We start from the raw sequence: 25,653 nt of genomic DNA on the forward strand, positions 1-25,653 counted from the left end.
AGATGGGCACAAATTTAGCAGGCAACAACACATTCAAGGATTTGGGAGAAGAAAGGGAGATTAGAAATGATGCAGTAATTTGCAAGGACAGAAGGTTCAAGGATTGGTTTTTGAGGGGTGATGACAGAAGATTTAAGAGCAGAGAGCAACAGTACCCCTGGTAAGAGAGCAGTTTTTAATCAGCTAGCAAAGGGGCGAGGAACCTGTGTTGTCAACAGGTTAGCCCCCTCATTCTAGTGGAAAAAGAGAGTCTAGTCAGCAAGAGATGGGTCTAACCAAAATCAGTTTCAAGAAAAAGCTGGAAAGAGAATCCAGTAATACAATGAATTCATCATCATCAGCGGTGAGTAAATGAAGGTAACCATCAGCATCACTAACAACATTGTATTTAAAAGCAGAATGCAAGAGCTTCATGTTATTTACTTTTAATCCTACCTCTCTGTGGGTCTTTAAGTGATGTTATTAATTGAATTGGCAGTTTTCTATATTTATTATACTTATAAACTGAAAGGTTATGCCGTTCAGGAAAGATGGAAAAGAGTTGAGGCTCCTTTCTCTACAAAAAAAGACGAAGGGCAACCTGATTGAAGTCTAAGGTTTTGAACTTGGGGAAGATTTTTCCACTTTTTGGGGGGGGGGGGCAGCAAACGGATCGAAATGGCAGCCATAGATATGGTGGTCACTAAGAAAACCAATTGGGAATTCAGGAAAAACTTCTTTAACCACAAAGTGAGTTTTACATTCTAACTACTTATCACACTGGAGTCCTTGAGGCAAAAAGCATAAATACATTTAAGGGGAAAATAGATAAGGACCCAAGTGCAAAAGGTATATGAAAAAGGAATGGAAGAGGCCTGGGTGCAGCATGAACACTGACATGGACCTGTTGGGCCAAATGGCCTGTTCCTGTACTATAAATACTTTGTACTAACTGAAATTCCCTGTTCACATTAACCTCTAACAAGCAATGTAGGTACATGCTACTCCTTAAAATTCGCAGGATGTTGAACGTAGCAAAGTTAAGATTTATAATATGAGTTACTAACTGAAGGACTGATAATAGGCAAGAAACTAACGTGCAATAAAGCTAACATGAAAACTGTAGTTTAATCTATGCTGTTTAATCCAATTAAAGGACTGGAACTAATGAACAATCATGAAAGGCATTGTTGATAATTTAATCTATTAGGTTAATTGTCAAAATCTCAATTTTCTTACCCATATAAAAGTCTGTCACTTCATTATTCTGCCAATTGGTAGCACTCTTGCTTCCAAGGCAGAAGGTTGTAGATTTAAGTCCCACTCCAGGACCTGAGCATAAAAAGCAAGGTTGACACTCCAATGCAGTACTGAAGAAGCTCTGCATTTCACAGTTGTTTTCTTTCAGTTAAGAGCCCATTTGCCCTCTTAGGTGGACATAAAAAACCAAGGCACTAATCTGAAAAGGAGTGGAGAAGTTCTCCCCAGTGTCCTGGCCAGTATTTATTCCTCAATCAACTTCACAAAGAGATTTCCTGGTCATGATACAAGCCTACCGACTCCCACAGCTACCTCGACTACAGCTCCTCACACCCCGCTACCTGTAAGGACTCCATTCCATTCTCTCAGTTCCTTTGCCTCCATCGCATCTGTTCTGATGATGCCATTTTCAAAAACATGTCCTCCTTCTTCCTTAACCGAGGTTTTCCACCCATGGTGGTTGACAGGGCCCTCAACTGTGTCTGGCCCATCTCTCGCGCATCCGCCCTCACATCTTCTCCTCCCTCCCAGAAACATGATAGGGTCCCCCTTGTCCTCACTTATCACCCCACCAAGCTCCGCGTTCAAAGGATCATCCTCCGCCATTTCCACCAACTCAGCATGATGCCACCACCAAACACATCTTCCCTTCACCCCCCCCAGCGGCATTCCATAGAGATCGTTCCCTCCGTGACACCCTGGTCCACTCATCCATCACCCCCTACTCCTCAACCCCCTCACACGGCACCTTCCCATGCAACTGCAGAAGATGCAATACCTGCCCCTTCACTTCCCCTCTCCTCACCGTCCAAGAGCCCAAACACTCTTTTCAAGTGAAGCAGCATTTCACTTGCATTTCCCTCAACTTAAGTCTACTGCATTCGTTGCTCCCAATGCAGTTTCCTCTACATTGGAGAGACCAAACGCAGACTGGGTGACTGCTTTGCAGAACACTTTCGGTCTGTCCGCAAGCATGACCCAGACCTCCCTGTCGCTTGCCATTTCAACACTCCACCCTGCTCTCATGCCCACATGTCCGTCCTTGGCTTGCTGTATTATTCCAGTGAAGCTCAACGCAAGCTGGAGGAACAGCACCTCATCTTCCGACAGCCTTCCGGACTGAATATTGGGTTCAACAATTTTAGATCATGAACTCTCTCCTCTATCCCTACCCCCTTTCCATTTTTTCCCCTCCTCCTTTTTGTTCTTTCCAATAATTTATATAGATTTTTCTTTTCCCACCTATTTCCATTATTTTTAAATGTATTTCCATCCATTGTTTTATCTCTACCTTTTAGCCTTTTTAGAGTCCTTCACCCCACCCCACCAGAGCTATCTGTACCTTGTTTGTCCTGCTTTCTACCCTTAATTAGCACATTCACCACCTTCAACACCTCTTTGTCCTTTTGTCTGTGACATCTTTTGGTTATCTCCACCTATCACTGGCCCTTTACCTAGCTCTTCTTGTCCCAACCCCACCCCACACCCCCAAAAAAACTAGCTTATATTTCACCCATTTCCTATTTTTACTTAATTCTGTTGAAGGGTCATGAGGACTCGAAACGTCAACTGTGCTCTTCTCCACCGATGCTGCCAGAGCTGCTGAGTTTTTCCAGGTATTTTTGTTTGTATTCTGGTCGTGATCATGTTACTCTTTGTGAGATATTACGGTACACAAATAGCTGCCGTGCTTCATATACTACAACAGTGATTACATTTCAAAAATACTCATCAGTTGTAAAGTACTTGGGAACAGCCTGTGGTCAGGATAGGTGCTATATAAATGCAAGTTTTCTTTTACTATTTAACAAATTAAAACAAGTCTTTCAGGGAGATGTTTTAAATGTGGATTTAAATAGCTTTTAACTATGACTGATATAACCAAAAGCTGAGCTTTCTAGTAAATTCAGTTCATATTTAGTAAATATTTTACTATTTCTGACATAGTTATAACAGTTGAAGTTTCAACATTAATATTTTGCACTGAACTACTGCAAAACTGAATTCACCTCAACCCTGCATTCTGAAAACAAAAATTGCAACTAAATGTTAAACCTTTCATGCTTCCCTGTTTAAGTATCCTTGCACTCTATTTAAAAAGCTGCTCCACTCAAGCAAACTGCCACTCGTGAAACTGTTGCTTCTAAATACAATCAAAACTTGCTTAATTATACTTTGATTTTATAAATTTTAAAAAGTATCAAATTAGTCACAACCCACAGATTTCACAATATTCCACATAATTTCCATCCAAGTTCATCAAATTAAAATTAGTAAAATAATACTATTTTATACTTTCAAATTTGAAGTTTTAATTCATTATTGTACAATACACTTATATTTTAGTTCATTTGTTTTCGTGTCCTGCAGCAAATTAAAAATGTTTGCAAAGTGACTTCACAATTGAGAATTTAACTGGAATAGCACAAGTCCCAACTATTGAGGAAATAAAGCTCAATAAGACATCAAATACCAAGCTACAACAGCTCCACTTTACCATATTTTTCAAAGCAGTTTTTCCAAATCTCAAGGCTATTATACAGCAGACTGATTTTCACTGTCAGCATAGTGGCATATTAGGCAATATTTTGAATTCAATAGTTTAAATTTGCAACAGTCTACAGCTTTTCTGATGTTAGTAAATTTAAGATTACCAGCACCTTCCTTGTAATTTTATGTACAGAATATCACATATGCCTAAAAATCTAATTATTTTTCTTACTTTATACAGGTTAAAAAAGGAACAAAAGTGCATTTGACATACATGATAAAGTGAGGTAATCAGCCACAGTCCATAAAGGACCACTGGCATCCCTCTCCATTAGAAACAATTGGTTATATATAGCTTGAGGGGGGCCACTCTACAAGCGTGAGGCAAGGCAAGAAGGCAGGCCTCCATGAACTACTTACTACTGCTAGTACAGGGATTGAACCCGCACCGTTGGCGTCATTCTGCATCACACTACAGCCATTTAGCCAACTGAGCTAACTGATCCTCAAACGCAACATACATGGCTTGGCATCATTTCATGACTGAATACCAAAGTAAGGCTCCACAATCAATGGCATTTAAATACCACATATTGACATTCTTATCACTCCCACAGACACCAATTTGAGATAGTTAAAACATTTAAAGCTCTGGGGTCGGTTAACTCAGTTGGCTAGATGGCTAAAGTGTGACACAGAATGACATCAATGGCATCTGTTCAATTCCTGTACCGGCTGTGGTTGTTCACAGATGTCTACCTGCTCACCTTGCAGAGTGGTGTTATGGCTAATTATCTTACCTTATGCTTAATTCTTTAAAAATTGAATTATGCTCAATAATAGTTATTTAGCTCAAACAACTAAAATGAGCTATTCAATCACAGGATTTATCATATTTTTCTATTTGGCTCAAACTCTTCCTCAGTAATCAGGACGTATTAACAGCACACTGGCTCAATTCAACGGTGCTTGTCAAAGTCCAAGTTTTAGATATTCAGATGGAATACAAGTCAGCCATGATTACACTGACAATATTCTGATAGAACTCAATTTCTAATTATAAAGGATAAACTTTGAAAATGTCTCCAGAACTAAGCTGTGAATTTCTGCTAACTTGACTGTTTTGGCCACTGCATGTATGAAACAATAGCTGCCGAGAGTTCAAGGTCCCTACAAAGTTTTCGATGTGCAGTTCATCTTTTATGAAAGTTTACTGACGATTGCAACAACTAAACATACTACTTTATTTGGAAACATATAAAGGAATTTGATCTTCTCATATTGATAATGTAATTAACACTAAAGACAACTTCAGCATGTACAGGCCATTGTGAATTTATTGAGGTGTTACACATTCCTCCTCCCACCACCAAATATGATTTGTAACGGACTTTTCAACAAGGTCCTTTTTACAAAGTCTGAACTAATTTCTCAAACTTGATACAATTTTGACCCAAGATTTCAAAATATAATTTGGCTATTTTCATCCACCTTGTGCACTTTGGACAAAAATATTCAGCGTTTGTCACTAAATAACATAAAGCTTCCTTGCTTTCAAAAACATTAACTACACAAAAACGAAACAGAAAAACATTTTCACATTAAAATCCTATTCTCCTGCACATCTCTCAGCACCTTTTGGGAAACCTATAGTTGTCCATTTGTACTGGATGACTATGATAAATACTGGAATGAAGAAATTAATTGTCCTAGTCCCTGTCACAAACTCCAATCTCCAATCACGGTTTCCATCCCTCGCCGTAGAAATGGTCTAAAAAAAGCTTGGTGTTTATTTGATCCCAAGGTGAGCTTTTGAACACATATCCACTCCACCACCAAGACTGCCTGCTTCCACCTCTGTAGCACTGCCCAATTTCAACCACTACACAAATACCCGTCCATAACCATTCTCCAGACTTGACTATTCCAATGCTCTCTTGGCCAGCTTCTTGCCTGCCATCGTAGAAAAACATGTGCTCATTCAAATCTCTGCTGCCCATATCTTAACTTACAAGTTTGGTTCATCCATCATCCCTGTTCTTGTTGGCCTAAACAGCCTCTGGGCCTGACAATGGCTCAATTTTAAAGTTCTCATCCTTGTTTTCAGCTCTCGCCATGGACTTTCTCTCCTTATGTCTGTAACTACCTCCAGCCCTACAACCCTTCAAAATCAATGCGCTCAAATTCTGGCACATTGCGTATCCTCAATTTTAAATGCCCCACCAGTGGCAGCCATGCCTTCAGGTGCCTAGACCCTCATCTGTAATTCCTTCTTTTAAGTTTTTCCACCTATCCAACACTCTCTACCCCATTTCAAATACCCCTTTAAACCTACCTTTCTGAATTCCAAGGATTCACAACTGTTTGCATAAGAAATCTCTCATTCAGTCCTAAATGCTGACCCCTAATCCTGAGATACTGACCCCTAGTACAAGTCACCCCAACCAGGAAAAACATTCTGCCAAGCCCCTAACGCATTTTATATATTTCAATGAGATACCTCCCATTCTTCTAAACTCTTAAGAAAAAAAGGTCTAGTCTACTCAATCTCAAAGGGTAATCCTCTCATCCCAGCAATTAGTCCAGTAAACTTCTGTTGCAATCTCTCGAAGACAAGTATATCCTCTCTTACATAATAAGACCAAAACTGTATTCTTCAGATATGGTTTCACCAAGGGTCCATATAATAGTAGACTTCGTCATTCTTATACTCCAATCCCTTGTAATAAAGGATAACATAACCATTTGCTTTCCCGAATGTTTGCTGTACCAGCATGTTAACTTTGTAATTTGTGTTAAGGGCACCCAAATCACTGTGAATGCCAATATTTCCCAGTCTCTTTCCATTAAAAAAAAATTCTTTCTTCTACTTTTTTTACTTAACAGCCATCTATATCTCTTTGCATCCTCCTCACAGCTTAATTTCCCAGCTTAACTTGTCAGCAAACTTGGACACCTTACAGTTGGTCACTTCACCTGTCATCGATATAGATTGTGAATGGGAGGGCATTGATCCTTGTGGTACTCACTAGTTACAAGTAACCTGCCACCCTGAAAATGAACCACTTATTCTGTCCCTCAGCGTACCCTCAATCCAAGCTAATATTTCCACAATTCCAGGAGCCCTAATTTTGTGTTATAACCTTCTGCATGGCACCTTATCGAATGCTTTTCGAAAATCCAAATACATGACATAAATTGGTTCTCCCTTTTCTTCCCTCTTTAAAATCTTGAAAGGTTGAGGTAAGGTAGATAGAACCTTAGTAATTATGGGATCATAAATACAAGAGATTTAGAACAGAGAGCAGAAGCAACTTCTTTTCAGAGTTCAGCCTGTAGAATTCACTTCAAAGGTTTGTGTTACCATTCAAGATTGGATAGTGGAAAAATCAAGGAAAAAAGGCTGAAGGGATACAAACATTGTATATATGAGAGTGGATAAATGTGATTAGTGCTAGGTGCTCACACAGACACACTCCCTGGGCAGAATGGCCCGCTTCTATGTTCTAATTTTGATGTCACTACGGGGAGTGGGAGCAGGAGGGGTGGGCTTGATAAGGCTTTGCTGTGCAGTCTTTGATGTATATGGATAAAATGCAAAATTAGACCAGAAGTGTGACCACTACAATAGTACAGAACAATGGTTAGGTCACAGAGAATGTTTGCGGTTTTAGACGACCTATTACAAAAAGAACATTAAAGCATGCATTTGTATAGACAATGCCAAGAATGGAAAGTATATACCTAAGCTTTAAGGTATTGGGGCTATTCCACTGAATCAGAAAAGGCCAAGAAAGTTCTGATATGGGGAAAGACATTATTTCCTCTAGTTAGGGAATCAGTGATGAGGGGTCATCAACAAGTCATCTCAATGAGGACAAGTGGTTGCGGGGGGGCATGAAAAATGTATCTATACAGAGCTGTTGGATTATCAAATGCTTTGCCACTGGGAGTAGCTTGAGATATAAACCAATGCAACTTTTAAGGTAAAGTTTGAAGGGAAAAATTCAAGGCTATGACAACAGCAGCATTGGGATCAGATTTTCACTGCTGCAGCAAACAGCTGGCATAGACATAATGGGCCAAATGGCTTCCTTCTGAGTCGTAAATGTCTTCTGTTCTATGGCTTATTGAACACATAACTTGGATAAGAAATGGTTGCAAGCAAGTTATACAGAGAATACACACTGGGAGACTTGTGGCTTATGGGAAATAAACTGCAAATACACTGACTAAATAACTCATGAGCACCATGGGCATGAGTTAATTTACAGTAGCCACAATATATTCTAATCAAGCAAGAGTATTTGAAAAAAAGTCAAGTTCAATTCATTCTGTGGCATTCTGGCAAATATGGCAGAGATTTAGAAACTAGCAAGTGATTTACATACAGATTAACAAGCTCAAATGGTAAAAAAAAGTTTGTCGTAGAAACCTTTTTATTTGATTAAATCAAATGTGTTTTTTACATCAAAACTTGAAAGCAAAAGTTTATGGACATCTGCAGAGTGAAAGGCTGAATTATTACTTTAAATATGCTGCCATGATAGTTATAATATTTCAATACCTTTTTCTGTTGGTAGATTACCAGGAAATAACCTGTACACAAATACACAAAATATTGTGCAATGTACTGGATTATGCAAATGCAACAGGCTACTTTTTTTGACATGACGATAAATGGTTTTAACATTTTAATGTTTGATGGGCAGCAAATCCACTAACAAATACCACCTGTATTGGATATGCTGATCATTCATTCGTGTGTCACTTATGATGAACCATATCAAACTGGTAAGTTTCCATCCCTTCCATTTTATGAATTTTTCTGTTAATTTGTGCAATTCAAGTGAGGGTTGTCAGGTGAGGGAATGGAACATTTTCCATCCCAACTACTACAGAAACAAGAACTTACAAGTTAGGTTTAGGATTTAGAAAACAAAGCTTTGTGCCAACAATAAGCCTCTGCCCAGTTCGGTCATCCCTTCTGTTTCACCCACTAAACAGTCATTCTGTTGCTTGTATAAGAATATTATATTCTGAAATTAATTTTACAATTTAATAAGTATTATTTTGTAGCATTTGAACACAATTCCATCAACCTCCAATACAAATTGTAACATTTAATGTTAACAGAAAAGCTGCATAACACAAATGAATAAGTACCAAAACTGAGAGGTCACTAATTTACATAATCCACATTAATGTATGAATGCAGATTTACTTGTTTAAGATTCTGTGATTCAGACATCAAGTGTACACCGCACTAAAAAAATTACATTCAGCGTTGCTTTAATATAGTAAGAAACTGACTAAATTAAAACATTATGATCAAGTTCACAAGAGAAGTTAAATTCCAACAATGATTTTGTAAAAACTTCTTTCAATTAACCTTATACAATATTCCATGGTTCTTTGTTATTAACTTACTCGAGGACACACTAAACCATTCAGTGCCAAACTATGGTACATCACTGGGCAAAAAACACAAGCACATACAAAAAGTATGGACAATAATGCATTATTCATATTTATAAAAGATTGGGATAGTCAGTGATACTTTTACACAAATTAAATCACCACTGCAAGTAAGAAACTATTATTCAGAAAGTAGGCACTTTCCAGTGGAATTGAAGAAGGAGCCAAATTAATGGTGTGGGGGTGGGGCAAGGGATAAAAATGCTGCTTAGAAATAACTGAAGTTTTTGACAGCTAAGTTGGGCTCACAACAAAATTCAACCCAAAAGGATTTACACCTTATGTAAAAATTACTTCTACTACCCTCTTTCTCCCCAGTCTTGCCAATAGCATTAGCAAATGTGATGAGGAGCCAGTGCCAATGTTCAAATTCAATGTTTGCTTGTAAGCATGCCCCTCAGATGTTGAAAATTAGTATAATGTCCACAGGAAAATATATTTTTGCACATTCATGCAGAATCTCAACTACAGCATTTATCTCAAAAATTATGAGGTGACACCTTCGTCCAGGTGAAACTAATGACAATTTTATGACAGCTGGTTAACTTTATGAAATGAACAAAAAAGCCATCAAAGCAACAATTCAACATATGTAGTAAACTCATTTAAATAACAACAAAACTGCTCAGCGTTTAAAACATGAGACTTGTGACAATTATTTCTTTGCCAAGCAGAAGAACCAGCTTTATTAGGCACCATCTAGAACATTTTTTTATCATGAACCACGTATCTTGGCATTAAATTGTCTTAACTAACTCTAAACCTTGTTACAAAGATGCTGGCTCACTCATCTTTGCTCGAATTCAAAAAGATTTTTTGAAGAACATGTCTCCCCTTATGCTTCCCATCTTCATAAGGCCTCCCGCAGCTTTGCACTCACTGGTCATTCCACGTAGTATTGGTGCCCTCTTGAAAGTCTTAGGTAAAAAATAGGCATTTTTTAAAATTTGGAATAAAAAGCACAAAAGCAACTGTTGATCCAAGGGTGAGGACTGTAAGTAGAAAGCATTCAGAACCACCCATTTTTGAAGCTTAACAGCAACCAAGTAGGAACACAGGACAATATTGAGAAAAAAATTGAGTCTCAACTCCCATATCGAAGGAGACAATGTGACACCCCAAGAGAAAAGGAAAATAGCATGTGGGTCAAAGCCTGGCCCCCAGTCTTGAATGGGAAAAGGTGCCTGGCTCAAGGAAGATAGAGAACTAACAGGAAGAGAAATTCTAGAGGGAAAATAAGTATTAGAAAGAATTTGCATTTATGTAGCATCTTTCAGGACCAGAGGATGCAAAGTGCTTTACTGTCAATGAAGTACTTTTGAAGTCCAGTCACTATTGTAATGTAAGAACTGTAGCAGTCAATTTCCACATAGCAAGGACCCAAAAACAGTGACATGATAATGACCAAATAATTGGTTTTTAGCGCTGTTGGTTGAGGGATAAATATTGGCCAGGACACCAAATTATTAAACCAAATCTTTGGTTACCTGCGGATTGCCTGCAACCTAACATGGCAATCAAAGGGTCAGACTGGAATTTAAACTAACTACACTAATACAACACCAAAAGACTGGGAAAGAATGATGAGGAGATGGACCATTTTAAGAATGTGTATGTGTGTTTGTGCACGTGCATCGTGGAACTGCGAAAATCGAAAACTGCACACAGAGCATTTGCGCCATTATCGCTGTGCTTTGTCCATTTAGGATTGAAACAAGTCATGCTATTACATTTAAGTTGGAGCTGCATCTGCAATTTTAAATACGTGAAAAAAATAATGGTCACATTCTGGTGGTTTTGATGTTGTGGAGAAGTTGATTATTAAAAAGGAATGCAGCATATCAAATGTATACACTTAGTGAAATAAAACGCTCTGATGACATATTGTACTTAATTTTGTTCCCCAATGTAAATCTCTTATTAAACAGAGTTACGTATTTGCAGATACTGAGTTTCTATATAGCATAAACTCACTGTTGCCTAGATTATTGTGGACTATTATGGGAAAGCAGAAATAATAATGTATGAAGAGAACACTGGAAGGTAAATGCAGTTAGCTAACATGTAACAAGTCTTGGAATCCCCATTTGGGAGAAAGCTTTAGCTGGAATTCACAAACTGAACTACATCGGTACTTTAAAAACCCCTAGATCAAGCTCAGTATATTTTGGATGCCAGATTTAGCTACAAATCCTCAATCTGTAGAGGTTATATATTTTGCATAATTTTCTTGCAAGGGATTTTTGTGCTTAGACTGCTGATAGATGGTTTAGACGAGCAAACAAAGTGACGGGCTAAACCCAAAGATACAGGAAACTACAAACTGTTGAAAAACAGAATAAATCATGTAGTAGTGATGGGGTGATGCCAATCTTAATATACACCTTCTCTGCTGAGGGAGAAAATTTGAAATCAGAATGATTCAAAGTGGGTGGAGCACCCGTTCTTGATACTGTAGTACAGCAATACAAGCAGCATGGAATAGATTACTGCACTTCTTCAAGTGACAGTGATCGTGCATTCTGAAGCAGGTCAAGGAATAGTTTCCCAACATCTTCACAAGTGAGTTGACCAAATAATATGCAAGTTATTCTGTGTCACAATGAAGGTGTAACTACAACATGCTCATTTATTTCCTCCAAGAAACTATACAGAGAACTACAGAATGCAATTTTCATTTTAACTGGCTGAACATAATTCACTTGCAACTGCTTTTGAGTTATTGTCAAATCACTTGAGGAAATATCTCAGATAAAGTGTCCTCTATTTTTAGTTTAAGTAAGCTTAAAAGTGAGTTCCAACTGGCTAAACATCATGAAAGGACTAAGAGGTGCAGTCTGACTCACCGCAAAGCATCAACGCTACTGCTGCAAAGTGAAAGATCAAAAACAGACCATATAAAAGATGTGATCCAAAGTATTAATTTTCTTTAAAACCTTTGTTTATGTGAATTTAACAATCCTGGGCAGGCACTTAAAATGTAACATACCAGTTATTTGGTCAGAGCACCTGCCTTGGTGCCAAAGACTGGGCCTGGATTTTGCCAAATTCAACTTTTAGTGCACACCTGTGCTTTTCTGTTGACTTTAAGTTCAATTTTAATAGTTATGTTTAAAATATTACTGAATGAAACACTCAGGTTGAACCATTCATAATCTAAATGATGAATTATGAATATCTGAAATGCAATTGTAAACTTATTCACAAGTTAGAATTCTATGAAGTATGAAGCTGACATAATAAACTTATGGTCATCCTGATCTTTCCACACGTGAAATTGAAGTAATTTCATTACAGACTAAATATTACAAATTCAAGTTTTCAAAACAATTATTTTGCAATAGAAGAACAAAACCCAATTAATCCAAATTCAGTGCATTTCTTTGTCTAAATGCGTGTTGACACACCAGAAACCAAGCAGTGCAATGTCACATTTTTTCCTAAAGGCAAAATACCCATACCAAATCCTACAGAACATGGCATAAAAAGTCTTTATGCCATGTATATTCTTTTGAATACACAATCAAGACATCAATTCAAATAAAAGCATAACTCTCATTTAAGCAAACATACTTAACAATACATGTTCCAAATAGAAGCGCATTTCAGTTTTGTAAAATCTAAAAAAAATCTCACGAGATTCCTCACGTTTCTGGACAAATCCTTCACTTTAAAAAAAAGCAAAGTTAAGAAAATCCTCTGAGCAACAAGGTGCATCCTTCATACGACTACACTGGAACAACATGCTGTAATAAATTTTACCTATATCTCAGAGATAATGCAAAATATACAAAAACATAAACTGCACACTTTTAATTCAGTGCAAGATGAAACCATTTTAAAACACGCCAAGCAAACCTCTACTTCATACGTGATCCATTAAACACACACCTACTCAACCAAGTCAAGGCGAAAAGACACTATGGCACAGCACTTCCATTTCATCACCTTCCACAACAATAACTAGCTGAAGCAAAGACCCAATAAGCTATTCCTCCATTTTCCTACAGGTAACACAGGCAACAAATACATTTGAAAGATAGTTAGTTAAAGAAAGGGGGATAAAACTGCAACCGCTGAAGGAAAAAAAGACTTCTCCATCCTCCATAACAATACCCTGGTACAGGAACATACCCATTCCATGAGGAAAACATCCCCCAAAAGAATCAGCAGAACGTACTTGGATACAAATTCCCCATTAACATAATGGGATGGTGGTGGTGGTGGTGAGGGGAGTAATTTTACACAAGTAGGTATATATTTGTGTGAAGAAAAAAGGCTATAGGTGGACTTACAGCCTTGATTTCTGCTTCAAGTTTTGAAGAGGGGGGGAAAAAAATCCACCCTAAAACACATTGACGAATGCGAATGGGCAAAAAAAGGAAAAGTATTAAGAATTAAAATGGGTTTACAGTACCTGTGCCATCGCTGGCTGATAGAGCCGGGGAGGAGATTTTAGGCCGCTTGGCTGAAGGCGGTCCGTCCAAGAGATTCTCTGCCATTTCTTCCCGAATTTAAAATTGCACCTTACAACTTTTTTTTTTCTCTGAGAGGGTTTCGTTTTTTTTAAAAAAAACAAAACACGAAACAGCGAGGAGGGAAAGAAAAAAAAAACTACCAATTGATCGAGGGATTCAGTCTCTCCCCTCCCTTCACACGGTATTAAAAAAAACACAATTATTTTTCCCCCCCCCTCTATATCTCTCTCTCTCAAGTCTCAGAGCCTAAGGCCTAATGCCAGGCCCAGGCTTTTTCGGTCGATCGTCCATGGGCAATAAGAACCAGACCCCTCCACCGCCAAAAAAAATAATAATTAGAACGGAAGAGAGGAGGAGGAGGAGGAGGAGGAGGGGGGGGTGGAGGAGGAAGGGGAGGAGGAAAGGGGGGGGGGTTGATATTTTCAAAAAAAAAATCGAGGAGGAGGAAAGAAGAAAGCGAAAGATTTAAAGTTACGACGGCTTCTCCGACGAAAACCACATCCCCAATCACTTCAGAAACCGTCTTCCCTTCCACATTCCCGACTCCTCGCATAGATAAGACATTTAAAAAATATAAGAAAAAAAAACACCCCCCCTCCTCCTCCTTCTCCCTCTCTCTCTCTCTCTCTCTCTACCCTCCTCCTCCTCCCCTCTCCTCCTCCTCCGTCACACCAGAGGGAGAGAAAACCTTTTATCTGTTTTTTTTTTATAAAAGAAAATCTCCCCCTTTCGATCCAATAAAGGCAGAACGATTCATCCACCTCTCTCTCTCTCTGTCTGTCTGTCTCTCTAGAGAAAGCCTCCCGTTCCTTCAACAAGGTTGGGGGGGGGGGGGAAATTGGTGAGGAACCGTTTTTTTTAAAAAAAAATGTTGCTGGATTTTTTTTTCTCTTTTTAAATTTTTTTTTAAATAACGGACTCGGCATAAAAATTAGTATTTTTTTCAAGCAGTGCTACTTTTTTTCCCCCTTTTTTTCCCCCCTTGCTGTTGAATTCGTATTGCTGATATATTCCTCCCCCCTTCTCTCTCTCTCTCTTTTTCTTTTCCTGTTCTTTTCTTCAACAACCCCCCCCCCTCCCCTCTTCTCCTCCCTTCAATCCACACAAGCCCCAGCGATGGATTTTTTCCCCCCCTCCCCAACTCTTTTCCCCCCCCTCCACTCCTCTCTCTCTCTCTCACTCTCTCTCTCTCTCTCTCGCTCCCCCTCTATCTCTCTATCTGTCTGTCTGTCTATCTCTTGCTTCTCTCCCCCTCTCTCTCTCTCTCTCTCTCTGTGTCTCCGTCTCCTCTCCTCAAAACAAAATGGCGGCTTGTTGTTCTCTCGGCGAGCGCAGCGCAGCGACGTGAAAAAAAAAGGGGGCAGAGGGGGAGAGAAGGCCCCGGCGGCCCTTCGGCTCCGCTCGGCCCCGGCTCACGGAAACGGCCGAACCATCCCCCTCCCTGCCCCACGTGACTCCCGCCGCCGCCCTCCCATTGGCCGCCGGGCCTCCGGCATTACGTCATTTAACTCCCCATTCCCCAGACTCCTGCAACAGGAGAGAGAGGGGAGGTGATTTCGATTGATTAAAATGTATATGCAGGACCTTTTTTTTGTGTGTGTGCATGCACACAATATTTGGTTCGAAAATACTATTTTCCCTTCCGTTTCCTCTCGGATTTGCACAATGAATTGTAAAGGAAGTCCCTTCCTTCTCTCCCCATACATAGAAATATAATTCATGCCTCTACCACATACACACACACACACAAATAAATGGCCGGATTGTGCACATTTGTCAACTTTTTCAAAAAAAAAAGGCAAAAAGGAAGCAGAAATCTCTCCATACATAATATAACATTTCATGCCTATATCACAAATTTTATATTTGTGCATACACACAAAAATAAATGGCCTGATTATGCACATTTGTCAACTTTTTCAAAAAGGGAATATAAAAAGCAGAGGTAGAAGAAAACCAAAGTGTAATGTTGGGATAGAAGCAATTAATTATTCGAATAGGAATTGCTTGGCAGTGTATATAGTAGTTTACATTATAGCACATGAAGCTATTGCAATAATGTTTCAAAAAAGGATTTTTATTTCATATTTTCCAAATACACAGAAATTTAAGAGGGAAATCACAGAAATAAACTGACCCAGTTGTACATTATAATCCATGATCGATAGAAAAAACATATGCTTGAGGAACACAGCACCACAAATAAGGTGTCTTCAAGTTTATCCAGAGAAGAGACAAGCCTTGCAGATGAAGAGGGTTCTGGCTTATCTGATCTTAGCTGGGATAACAGTGGAGCATCATCATTGGCCATGGGACCTCCTGGATTCAGAAAAGGAGAAGAAAAATCAGTTAAGTTTCCAGCCTTGATCATTGACCCAACAACCTCGACTGAAAATGTTCATTTCTGTGGATATCAGAGGAGGATGAAACTAGGCTTTGCTGTGACCCCATGAGTTGGCAAGCCTCGCAGACGAACAATAGTCACTTGGGTAAGTTGAAACTGTACCTCAGCAACATGTCAATGCCAAAGGAGAGTTTTGGAATATGGTGAAGAAAGTATTTTTTTATTATTGCATAGTTTTGAGATATTAATAGAAGTGAGAATAGTGAAAATAACAAAATAATTAGAACTGGAGGTGTAACTATATCTATTTGTATAGACAATTAGTGTTATAAATAGCAGCAAAATCCCAAATGTAGCTGCAACAGAAAAGGGGGTGATTAAATAAATGTATATGCACAAACTTATTTTTGTGTGTGCACACAATATTTGGTTTGAGAATAATATTTTCTTTTCCGTTTCATCTTGAGTTTGCACAATGAATTGTAAAGGAACACCCTTCTTTCTCTCTCCAGGCATAGAAATATAATTCATGCCTCTATCACATATATACAAAAATAAATGGCCTGATTGAAAAAGTTGACATGTATGTACAAAAAAAGGAAAAGGAGGTCTATAGTCACGACCTAGCATGACCATAATCCGGAATTTTGGGAAAAGACTACAATTTAAGCAATGAATACAAAACTCCCTCATTAATGACAGTCAATAGAATAGAATAGCGAAATAGAACCCAGTTGGAATATGTGGACATTCGGGTATCACACAGCATTTCCCTCCCGCCTCCCAAAAATATTTCAAACAAGACAATGACATCATCATCGATTTTCCCAGCAATCATCATCGTCAACCCAGCAACATTGGCCCCAATATGAACTGAAGGAATCCAGACCAGTTTATCAACGGCTTTAGTTCAGAAGTGGAAAATAAGTCTGGATGACTTTGCCATGGCATCATCAGGGAAATTATCTTTTCAAGCTGGACCATCTACCACAACACCTGGATCCAAATGGCAACTCCATGTGGCTTCAAGATAAATTAACTCATTCCAGCCTCCAGGGGTATCTTATATATGAATTGAAAGTGTGTGAATTAAGATCCCAGTGATCAGTTTGGTCCACTTGACAATGGTGACCCAGACCCAGGTCAGACAATATGTGAAGGCTTAAATAAAAGCAAAACACTGCAGATGGGGGAAATCTGAAATAAAAACTGGAAATGCTGGAAAAACTGGCAGCATCTGTGGAGAGAGAAACAGAGTTAACATTCTGAGTCTGTATGACTCTTCTTCAGAGAATGTGTGAAGGCTACTGGATCCTCTAGATTAGCAAGAATAAATCAACAATTGTGTCGTCCTGCTCTCTGACATATTTTATTTCAAACTTGACTATAATGGCAATGTATGCAAACTGATAAGGTCAAAAAAGTGAACAAATCTCCTCTTTTTACAAAATCAGTGTCTACCATTTTAATTATTCAAAGATGAAATTCAAACTTATGTCCAGGATTCACAACTGGCTTAGAGATAAACATATATTACATTATTTTGTACAGAATTGTACACTAGGCAACTGCCAAGTCAAAAGCTTAAGACTCTGAACTGATCTCAGTTGAAGGGCACCACAATTGGAAGAGGGAGGAGGGAACCTGTCATCAGTCCTGCTCCTGATTGCTAACAAGTAATCTAGTACTAGAAAATACATACGTGGACACAGGTACAGTTCAGTCTTGGCACTGATGCACTCAAAGGTGAAATAACCTGTCAACTATGTTGCACAAAGAACAGCCACTTAGATGAGGAACTGGGAGGCAGTAGAACTTGACCCCATCCAGAGTCACTTACTTTGGAATAGCAGGGGAGGAATATTTTCAAAATTGTACTGCAGACTTTGACAGCCTTTTGGGAGACATCCCATCCCTAATGACAGACTTGTTGACTAGCCAGAGAAATTCTGCACAGCAGCAATTGCTGCAGAAATCTGAGGAATATGAATTTTTATTTTGCTCGAGAAACTATCAGGATATTTTTTCTCTTGCAAAACCAAGAAAACCAGCAGAAGTTCCATGCTACCAATGCAAAAGTGGTACTCCTAACCTTCCCACTTCTGAACTGGACAGTGTTATGATTATCTAGTTCATGGTTCATGTTGGTATTTGATTCATGTTAACATTTTAGAGGTAATGTTTACTTCTGAGAAGGTTGTTATTGTGAATGTTAGGTGACTAAAATGCTGGGCTTTAGAGATTGCCAGATCATCTAAAAGGAAATGGCAGTTCAGAAGATTACCCATGTTTGTTTAATAGAGTCAGAATGGAAGAGAAGGAGCCATAAAACATCAGGTGGGCTTACTTAGTTGGAGAGCTGGAGACATGATGTCTACTTCGGTTGGAAAGAAGTGCAATCCAGAGAGATGTCTTGTTTTGGGAGTTAGAGCTAAATTAATTTAAACTCGAAAGGCTACAATGTCATGGAAATGGGTAGAGTTTAAGAAGGTTCTCTGGTTTCAATTTATCTGTGTGTTTGCTGAAAGAGGGGGTTAGTTGCAGTTTGGACCTGGTGTGATTGGTAGCTCACAGCGAAGCCCTGGCAGCTATTAGCAGGCTCCAGAAAGTGATGGTTCAGGGGAATCCAGGAGAACTGAGAAGGTGGCGGAAGGTCACTGGTTCTGTGCCAGGCAGTTATGGCTCAGCGCAGCTAGGAGACTGAAGTTCAGAGAAACCCAGGGCAGTGCCAGTTTAGTGAAGCCAGCAGTCTGCGAAAGAGCTGGAAATGTGCTGGTAATTAGAGGCAGGAGTGCAGCTTTATGAATCCCATGGGATGCAGTCTCCGGAAAAGAGACTGAACCATCGAGAGGTGAGCGTTGAGACAATCCAAGTCAGAACAGCTTTTGAGGGAATTTAGAGGCTAGTTTTTTGAAAGTGGAGAATCAAAATCCCTAATGAGTGAAACAGAGTTTTAACAAGATTTTGTGACTCACAGTGGTCACTGACGTCTGGCTGGGTTGCTGAGAAATCCAAGGGATCTGTCTTGGTCGCAACTGCCATTTGATGTGCAGTGCATTTGACCACAGTTTTCTGTTAAATTCATATTTACCTCATGTTAACTCTAAAGATTAAAATTCTAAGATTGATATTATGAAATTATTTTACTTTTCTGACTTTGTAAAGTTCATTTTATTTGTTTAAAACTGTGGATCTTGTGGCTTTATTCTCTGAGTGGATAACTAGGATTTCAAACTTTGTCTATTTTAAACAAAAAGTCACTGGTCCCTAACCAGATAGTACCAAGAGTCAGATTTTGGTATGGAAAGTGGGAAGCTATCTGAACTCAGTGATTGTTTTTAAAATAGAAGCTGTTTTTCTACTTCTATATCTCAGCAGTGTCTCGGTTAATAGCATTCTTACTTCAGAGTCAGATGTTGTAGGTTCAAGTCCCACTCTAGAGACTTGAGCACAAAATCCAGGCTGACGCTCTAGTGCAGTACCAAGGAAGTGCTGCACTGTCGGAGGTGCTGTCTGTAGACTTCACCTCAGTGGCACATTTGTGTAATTAATAAGACTTAAGTTATCAAATTGCACTGTGGATATGTTTAGTGACGAAAAGTCTTAATTTGTATGTATTATCAGGATAATTAGTTAATTTTGGGGTATGTTGTTAAGGATGTCTTAATGTTGGCACCTCTGTAATGCCAAATACTGTGATGTAGCTTTAAGAAAGAACAAATGGATCCTTTGGGAGTGAACTGAAGTGATAAGTAGGACACGTTTTCACATTTGGGCTCTAGTGAGTCTAGCTTAGCAGTGAAGAGAAGCCAAAGCTACAATGCTGATTGGCCAGGAAGATTGCCCAAGGACTAGATGTTTCAGGGCCTCCAGTCAAAGATACAAGTTATAGTTTAGCAGCTAGAAAGGACACCAAGGCTTCAAAGCTGATTCGCTGGTCTTAGGCCTAGAATGTTCCAAGGACCTCCAGTTAGAGATAAAAATTAAGGTTAGATTGTTGTGGGGATGCTAGGAGTGCTCTTCCCATTGGTCAAGAGTTATAAATATTGGGTTAGAAGTCGTTAGTTGCACTGATCCAATGTTGCAAAGCTACCTGCAAAAAGGGCATAAAAATAAGGGTGTGTCACAGGGGTATTTGCCCTTACAAAGTGTTAGCATTTGTCACAAGACTTGCTGGGGGTCATTTGTTGGGAGAGAGAGAGTTAAGAATAGGGTGTTTGCAGGAAAGCACTTGCCAGGAGTAAGGCACTTACTAAGAAATAGCATTTGAATTGGACATTGCCAGTCAACAGTTAATTGTCACAGGTTGAGGGGCTGCCATAAGAACCTATTATTAGGCTTAGTCAGTGACCAGAGTAACTGTCACAGGTCTGAGAACTGCTGTAAGAATCCAGTATTAAAGATCAGTGAATCTAATATTGGCAGGAGCCAGGGCTAAAGTAATTTCCTCAGACAGAGTGAATAGAAAATGTATAACCACTTAGCTGCTGAGGAATCAGCTTGGGGAAGTCAGTAGTAAAGTACAATCTTAGTTTGGGAAGTCACAGTCTTTGTTAGAAATTTGTTTCCACCAGAGAGCGAGAGATAGAGAGAAAGGGAGAGAGACAGAGAGAAAGGGAGAGAGAAAGGGAGAGAGAGAGAGAGAGAAAGGAGAGAGAGAGAGAGAGAGAAAGGAGAGAGAGAGAGAGATAGAGAACACTCAGCAGGCAGCTGTGAAGTGTGTAGCTTCTTATACTTGCACTGGAGGTGGTACAGCAAAGGTTCACTAGATTGGTCCCTGGAATGAAGGGCTAAGTAAAATGGGCTTATATTCTCTGGAGGTTAGAAGAATGAGACTTACAAAATTGTGAAGGGGCTTGATAGGGTGGACACTGAGAGATTGTTTCTGCTGGTTGGGGAATCTAAAACACAGGGGCACAGTCTCGGGATAAGGGGCCGATCATTTAGGACTGAGATGAGGAGAAATTTCTTTGCTCAAAGGGTTGTGAATCTTTGGAATTCTCTACCCCAGAGGGTTGTGGATGCTCCATTGCTGAATACATTTAAGGCTGGGAGAGACAGATTTTTGATCTCTCAGAGAATTAAGGGTTTATGGGAGTGGATGGGAAAGTGGAGTTGAAGCCTAAGATCAGCCATGATTGTACTGAATGGCAGAGCAGGCTTATTGGGCTGTGTGGTCTACGACTGCTCCTATCTCTTGTGTTTTTGTGTTCAGCAGTTAAGGTGGATCAGAAGCTTCAGCAGTTAAGGTTAAAGTTGTGGGTTGGAAAAGGATCCACTAGAGTTTAAGTCTTAAAGCTGAAAAGGGATTAATCTGTATATTAGGGTTAAGTTGGCTAAGAGACAAGGTTCAGGAACCAAGATGACCCTGGAAGTCCCAACACACATTGAACTTGTGGATTGTGCCATGCCTCAGTTCATGAAATGTTAAGTATTAATGTTTATTGTCCAATAAACCTTGTTAATTTTCATTCTAAATTAGTGATTGTCCTTTTTTTGCCAATTTGGTTATTCTTCGACAAGAATTTTCTTACTCTGGGGCTTAGTCCAAATCCCTATATGTCTTTTGGATGAACAAAAGCATTATCCAACCTCGCAGGTGGCCATTAAAGATCCAATGGCATTATTTCATGGAAGAGAAGCAGAGTTCTCCTCATTGTCATGGCCAAATTTATCCCTTAATCAACATCACTGAAACAAATGATTTGGTTGTATGCTGCGTGCAAATTGGCTGCTGTAAATTCCTACAATACAACAGTGACTATATCTTCAAAAGCATTTCATTGGCTGTAAAGGACTTTGGAATATCCTGAGGCTGTGAAAGCTGCCATATAAATGTTTCCTCGCTTCTCTTTGACGTTGAGACATTGGCCGGGGTTTTCCGGCCCAGTCATGGTGGCGCCCGCCACAGGAGGTTCGGCAGCCCAGCCAGAAGTCCACTGACGTTCCGTGGGACCAGACGATCCTGGCAGAAAATCCCACCCATTAGCTGTCAAATTAATCTTCATTACGAGCAGCACAATCCAGAGAACATAGCCGATGATCCAACCTTGGTCCAGTTTTAGACAAGGCAAAATATGGCAATCTGAGATGGAAACTATGGACAATATTGTTCCCTTGTCGAACATTGCCCAACAATCTAAAATTGCTTTGACAACAAGCAGAACAGAAAGTTTGAGATTCTCCTTGGTCACCCTACCCTGGGCTGCCAATGACCACTGTGTCTGCATGTCATGGCTGGAGAAGAGCTCGCATCCCTTGCTGGTTTTCCTGGCTGGCGTTCAAACCCAGTTAGCACTGCATCCCAGGACTGCCATGTGGAAAGAATGAACCTGCGTTTCCTGCATGTCACGCCTTTCATGACCATAGGACTTCCCAAAGCGCATTACAGCCAATTAAGTACTTTCGAAGTGTAGGGACTTTGCAATGTATGAAAAGTGGCAGCCAATGTGCATACGTTGCAAATGCCCCAAAAACAGCAATGAGGTAAGTGACCAGATTATCTGTTTTAGCAATGTTGACTGGGAGGTAGATATTGAGAGGTAGATATTGAGAGGTAGATATTGGCCAAGTCACTGGGGAGAAGCCCCCAACTCTTTTTTGAAATATTGTTGCAGCATCTCTTACATCCTCCTCTTTGCTTTAAGGCCAGGGGACCATTGGTAATGGCCCTGGGGTCCTCCAAATGGAGCGCGAGGACTTTGTTGCACTCCTCCTCTTCCTCCATATAGGTTCCCCACTTACTTTATTTCTTAGACTTCAGAAGTCTAGGGGGAGGTGGTGGCAGAGTAGTAATGTCACTAGACTAATAATCCAATACATCCAGGCTAATTCTCTGAGGGTACAGGTTCAAATCCTGTTATGGAAGCTGGTGGAGTTCAAATTCAACTAATAATAAAAATAAATCTGGTAGTACAACATGTAAAAACTCATCCGGTTTACTAATGTCCCTTCAGGGAAGGAAATGTGCTTACCTGATCTGGCCTATGTGACTCCAGACCCACAAATGGTCTAGTAAGGCACTCAGTTCAAGGGCAATTAGGGATGTGTAACAAATGCTGCCCTTCCCATTGATGCTCATGTTCCATGAAAGAATAAATAAAAACAAAGTCTGCAGAGGCCTGTAAGGCAGCTTCTGTGTTGACCTTATGGCCTTTCCTGCCCAGAGAGCAATCCTACTAATCACCATTGTGTCCTTACAGCCAGGGAGCTGGTAAGATGCCTTTCATTGACAGGAAACACTCAGTGATATTCCAAATGATCCCCAACTTTGGGATTTAGTAACTGTAATGCCTCAATACTCAAATTCTTATCCATGTTTTTAAATCCCTAGATGACTCAGTATTGCGATAGCTTTCTCCAGCCCTGCAGCCCCCAGAAATCTCAGCACTCCTCTGAATCTGGCCTCTTGCACATCCCAGTTTTAATCCCTCCACCATTAGTGACTGTGCCTTTAGCTTTCTAGGCCCTAAGCTCAGTAATTCTCTACCTCTCTTTCCTTCTTTAAGACGCTACTTAAAACCTACCTCTTTGACCAACCTTCGGTCACCTTATGTGAATCAGTGTGAAGTTGCGTTTGACAATGCTCCTGTGAAAATGTTTTACTGCGTTGAATGCTCTATATTAACACAAGTTTTTGTTTCTGTGATTGGGATAGCTATGGAGGATGAGGTAGATATTAGGATTAGAGTCATCTCACCACCACAAAGAGGAGAAACCAGTCCAAGTTGTAAAAGGGCCAAGATTCTGTGACTATAACTTCAGGTTATGACTCAAAGACACAATTCAACTCTATACCCAGTCTCTTTCAGCAGCCTGTGTCCTCACTGTTCAGCAAAATCTCCAGCTGTGGCAAATCTTGGATGCCTTAAAAATTGAGAAAAAAAACAGAAAATCATTTACACACACTAAAATTAATATACTGATAGACAGTCACAGCTGATGATAACAGGCTGCAACTCACCGAAGTTTCATCTATGTGAATAGAAATATTGTAAGAAAAGGTTCTTCCTTGCAATTTCCACGCCAATTCTTGGCTTTGAGCCTCATCTCATCTTCACCTTCTGATGATAGAGTTAACTCAGACATTGTTGCCAATATTTTGCACAAGTTGTCTGTTCATGAATGGTCATTCATGCAACTTGCGCAAAAAAAAGCCTTTGGTTCATCTCTTCCTTCTGTACAATTCACAACCCTTACCCCTTCTCAAGAGGGCAAGAGTGTGCCAATTACAGGCGCTGCAAACCACAAACGTTTTGAGAGCTGCAGACATGCAGAGAGAAAAAAAAATGGAACGAGCGCTTGTGTAGGAATTATATAAGAGGGTGAGCAAAGGCGTGGCGCGTCGACTCAGAACGATGAGGCTCGAGTACAGAGTGCTATGGAAACTCCGGAGCGTAAGGACAGTATGTCCTTCGCTAAAATTCAGATCACAGCAGGTTTCACAAGACAGAGTGAAGGCCAACCCTGGTTTATTGAAGTGCTTGTGGATTCTTATAGCCTATAGGAGATAGATTGAAGCTGTCCAATAGTCTTGAAGATGAAAGACTGAGCTCACAACCACACGTTGCAGCATACCACTCAAGTCATATTCTAGGGATGACTAAAGGGCTGATTACAAAGATATACAGATGTTGGCAACCACTTCTGCTGTGCAAGTATAATGATTTTTTTAAAATTCATTCAAGGGGTGCTAAGCCAGCATTTATTGCCCATCCCTAATTGCCCTTGTTCAGAAGACATTTAAGAGTCAACCACATTGCCATGTGGAGTCACATGTAGGCCAGACCAGGTAAGGATGGCAGATTCCTTTCCCTAAAGTGCATCAGTGAACCAGAAGGGTTTTTAGAACAACCAGCAATGGTTTCGTGGTCATCATCAGACACTTAATTCCAGATTTTTATTGAATTCAAATGTCACCACCTGCCTTGGTATGACTTGAACCCAGGTCCCCAGATCACTGGAAAACTAGTCCAGCGACAATACCACTCTGCCACAGCTTTACTATAGGCCACAGTGGTGTACTGCTGTGAATTCCATGTCAAAGGTTAGAGCTAACCATATACAACTTGCCTATAGTATTTTATCATTTTGTTAATAGCAACAAAGAGAGATTGAAATGGTATGGTCGTCTGATGCAGGAAAAGAAAGAGAGGAAATGTGGTGAGGTGAGTGATGCAGATGGAGATGGAACTTCCAAGAAGAAAGAGAAAAGGAAGGCCTAAGACCAGATGGAAAGGTGTGGAGGCGGGAGACTTAAACACGGTGGGATTGGAAGAGGGGATGGAGAAGGGGGTGATCAAACAGCATTGCGGTGACCCCAAGTAAGATGGGAGAAGCTGAAAGCAGGTGATGACTAATGGCTGTCAACCTAGTCTTTTGAGCACTGGTTGGTGCAGCAGCAGAGGACACCATAACTTTTCTTTAGCCTTATTGGTTTACGGGAACTGATAGAACATTGGATGCAGCTACAGCTCAAGTCATGACAAGTTTATGTCCCCTACCGCACTCCCATCACAACCACTTCTTTTAATAGATCTTATAAGATCTTGGGGTTTCAGTTTTCAGAGAAATGAACTGAAATGCAGAACGTGATGCCAATATACAGATAAAAGTCCTGAATCC

At 39.9% G+C, this 25,653-nt stretch overlaps 2 protein-coding genes across 4 annotated transcripts in view; both read right to left on the reverse strand.

Moving 5' to 3' along the window:
* LOC121271551 (histone acetyltransferase p300-like) overlaps positions 1 to 14,700 on the reverse strand; it is a 114,842-nt gene extending 100,142 nt beyond the window's left edge. For both annotated transcript variants that reach the window (XM_041177550.1, XM_041177549.1), the window contains exon 1: positions 13,625 to 14,700. In XM_041177550.1, coding sequence (XP_041033484.1) covers positions 13,625 to 13,709 — 85 coding nt within the window. In that variant the 5' untranslated portion in view covers positions 13,710 to 14,700. The remainder of the gene's footprint in view (positions 1 to 13,624) is intronic.
* A 1,089-nt stretch (positions 14,701 to 15,789) lies between these two features.
* l3mbtl2 (L3MBTL histone methyl-lysine binding protein 2) overlaps positions 15,790 to 25,653 on the reverse strand; it is a 181,256-nt gene continuing 171,392 nt past the window's right edge. Inside the window, exons 23-24 of one of the 2 annotated variants that reach the window (XM_041177802.1) lie at positions 23,729 to 23,895; positions 15,790 to 16,004 (exon numbers count right to left, since the gene is read on the reverse strand). The gene's annotated coding sequence lies outside the window, so the exon portion shown is untranslated. The remainder of the gene's footprint in view (positions 16,005 to 23,728; positions 23,896 to 25,653) is intronic. The other variant, XM_041177803.1, reaches the window with a different exon arrangement.

This window comes from Carcharodon carcharias, chromosome 31 (genome assembly GCF_017639515.1).
Source record: "Carcharodon carcharias isolate sCarCar2 chromosome 31, sCarCar2.pri, whole genome shotgun sequence".
Lineage (NCBI taxonomy): Eukaryota > Metazoa > Chordata > Chondrichthyes > Lamniformes > Lamnidae > Carcharodon > Carcharodon carcharias.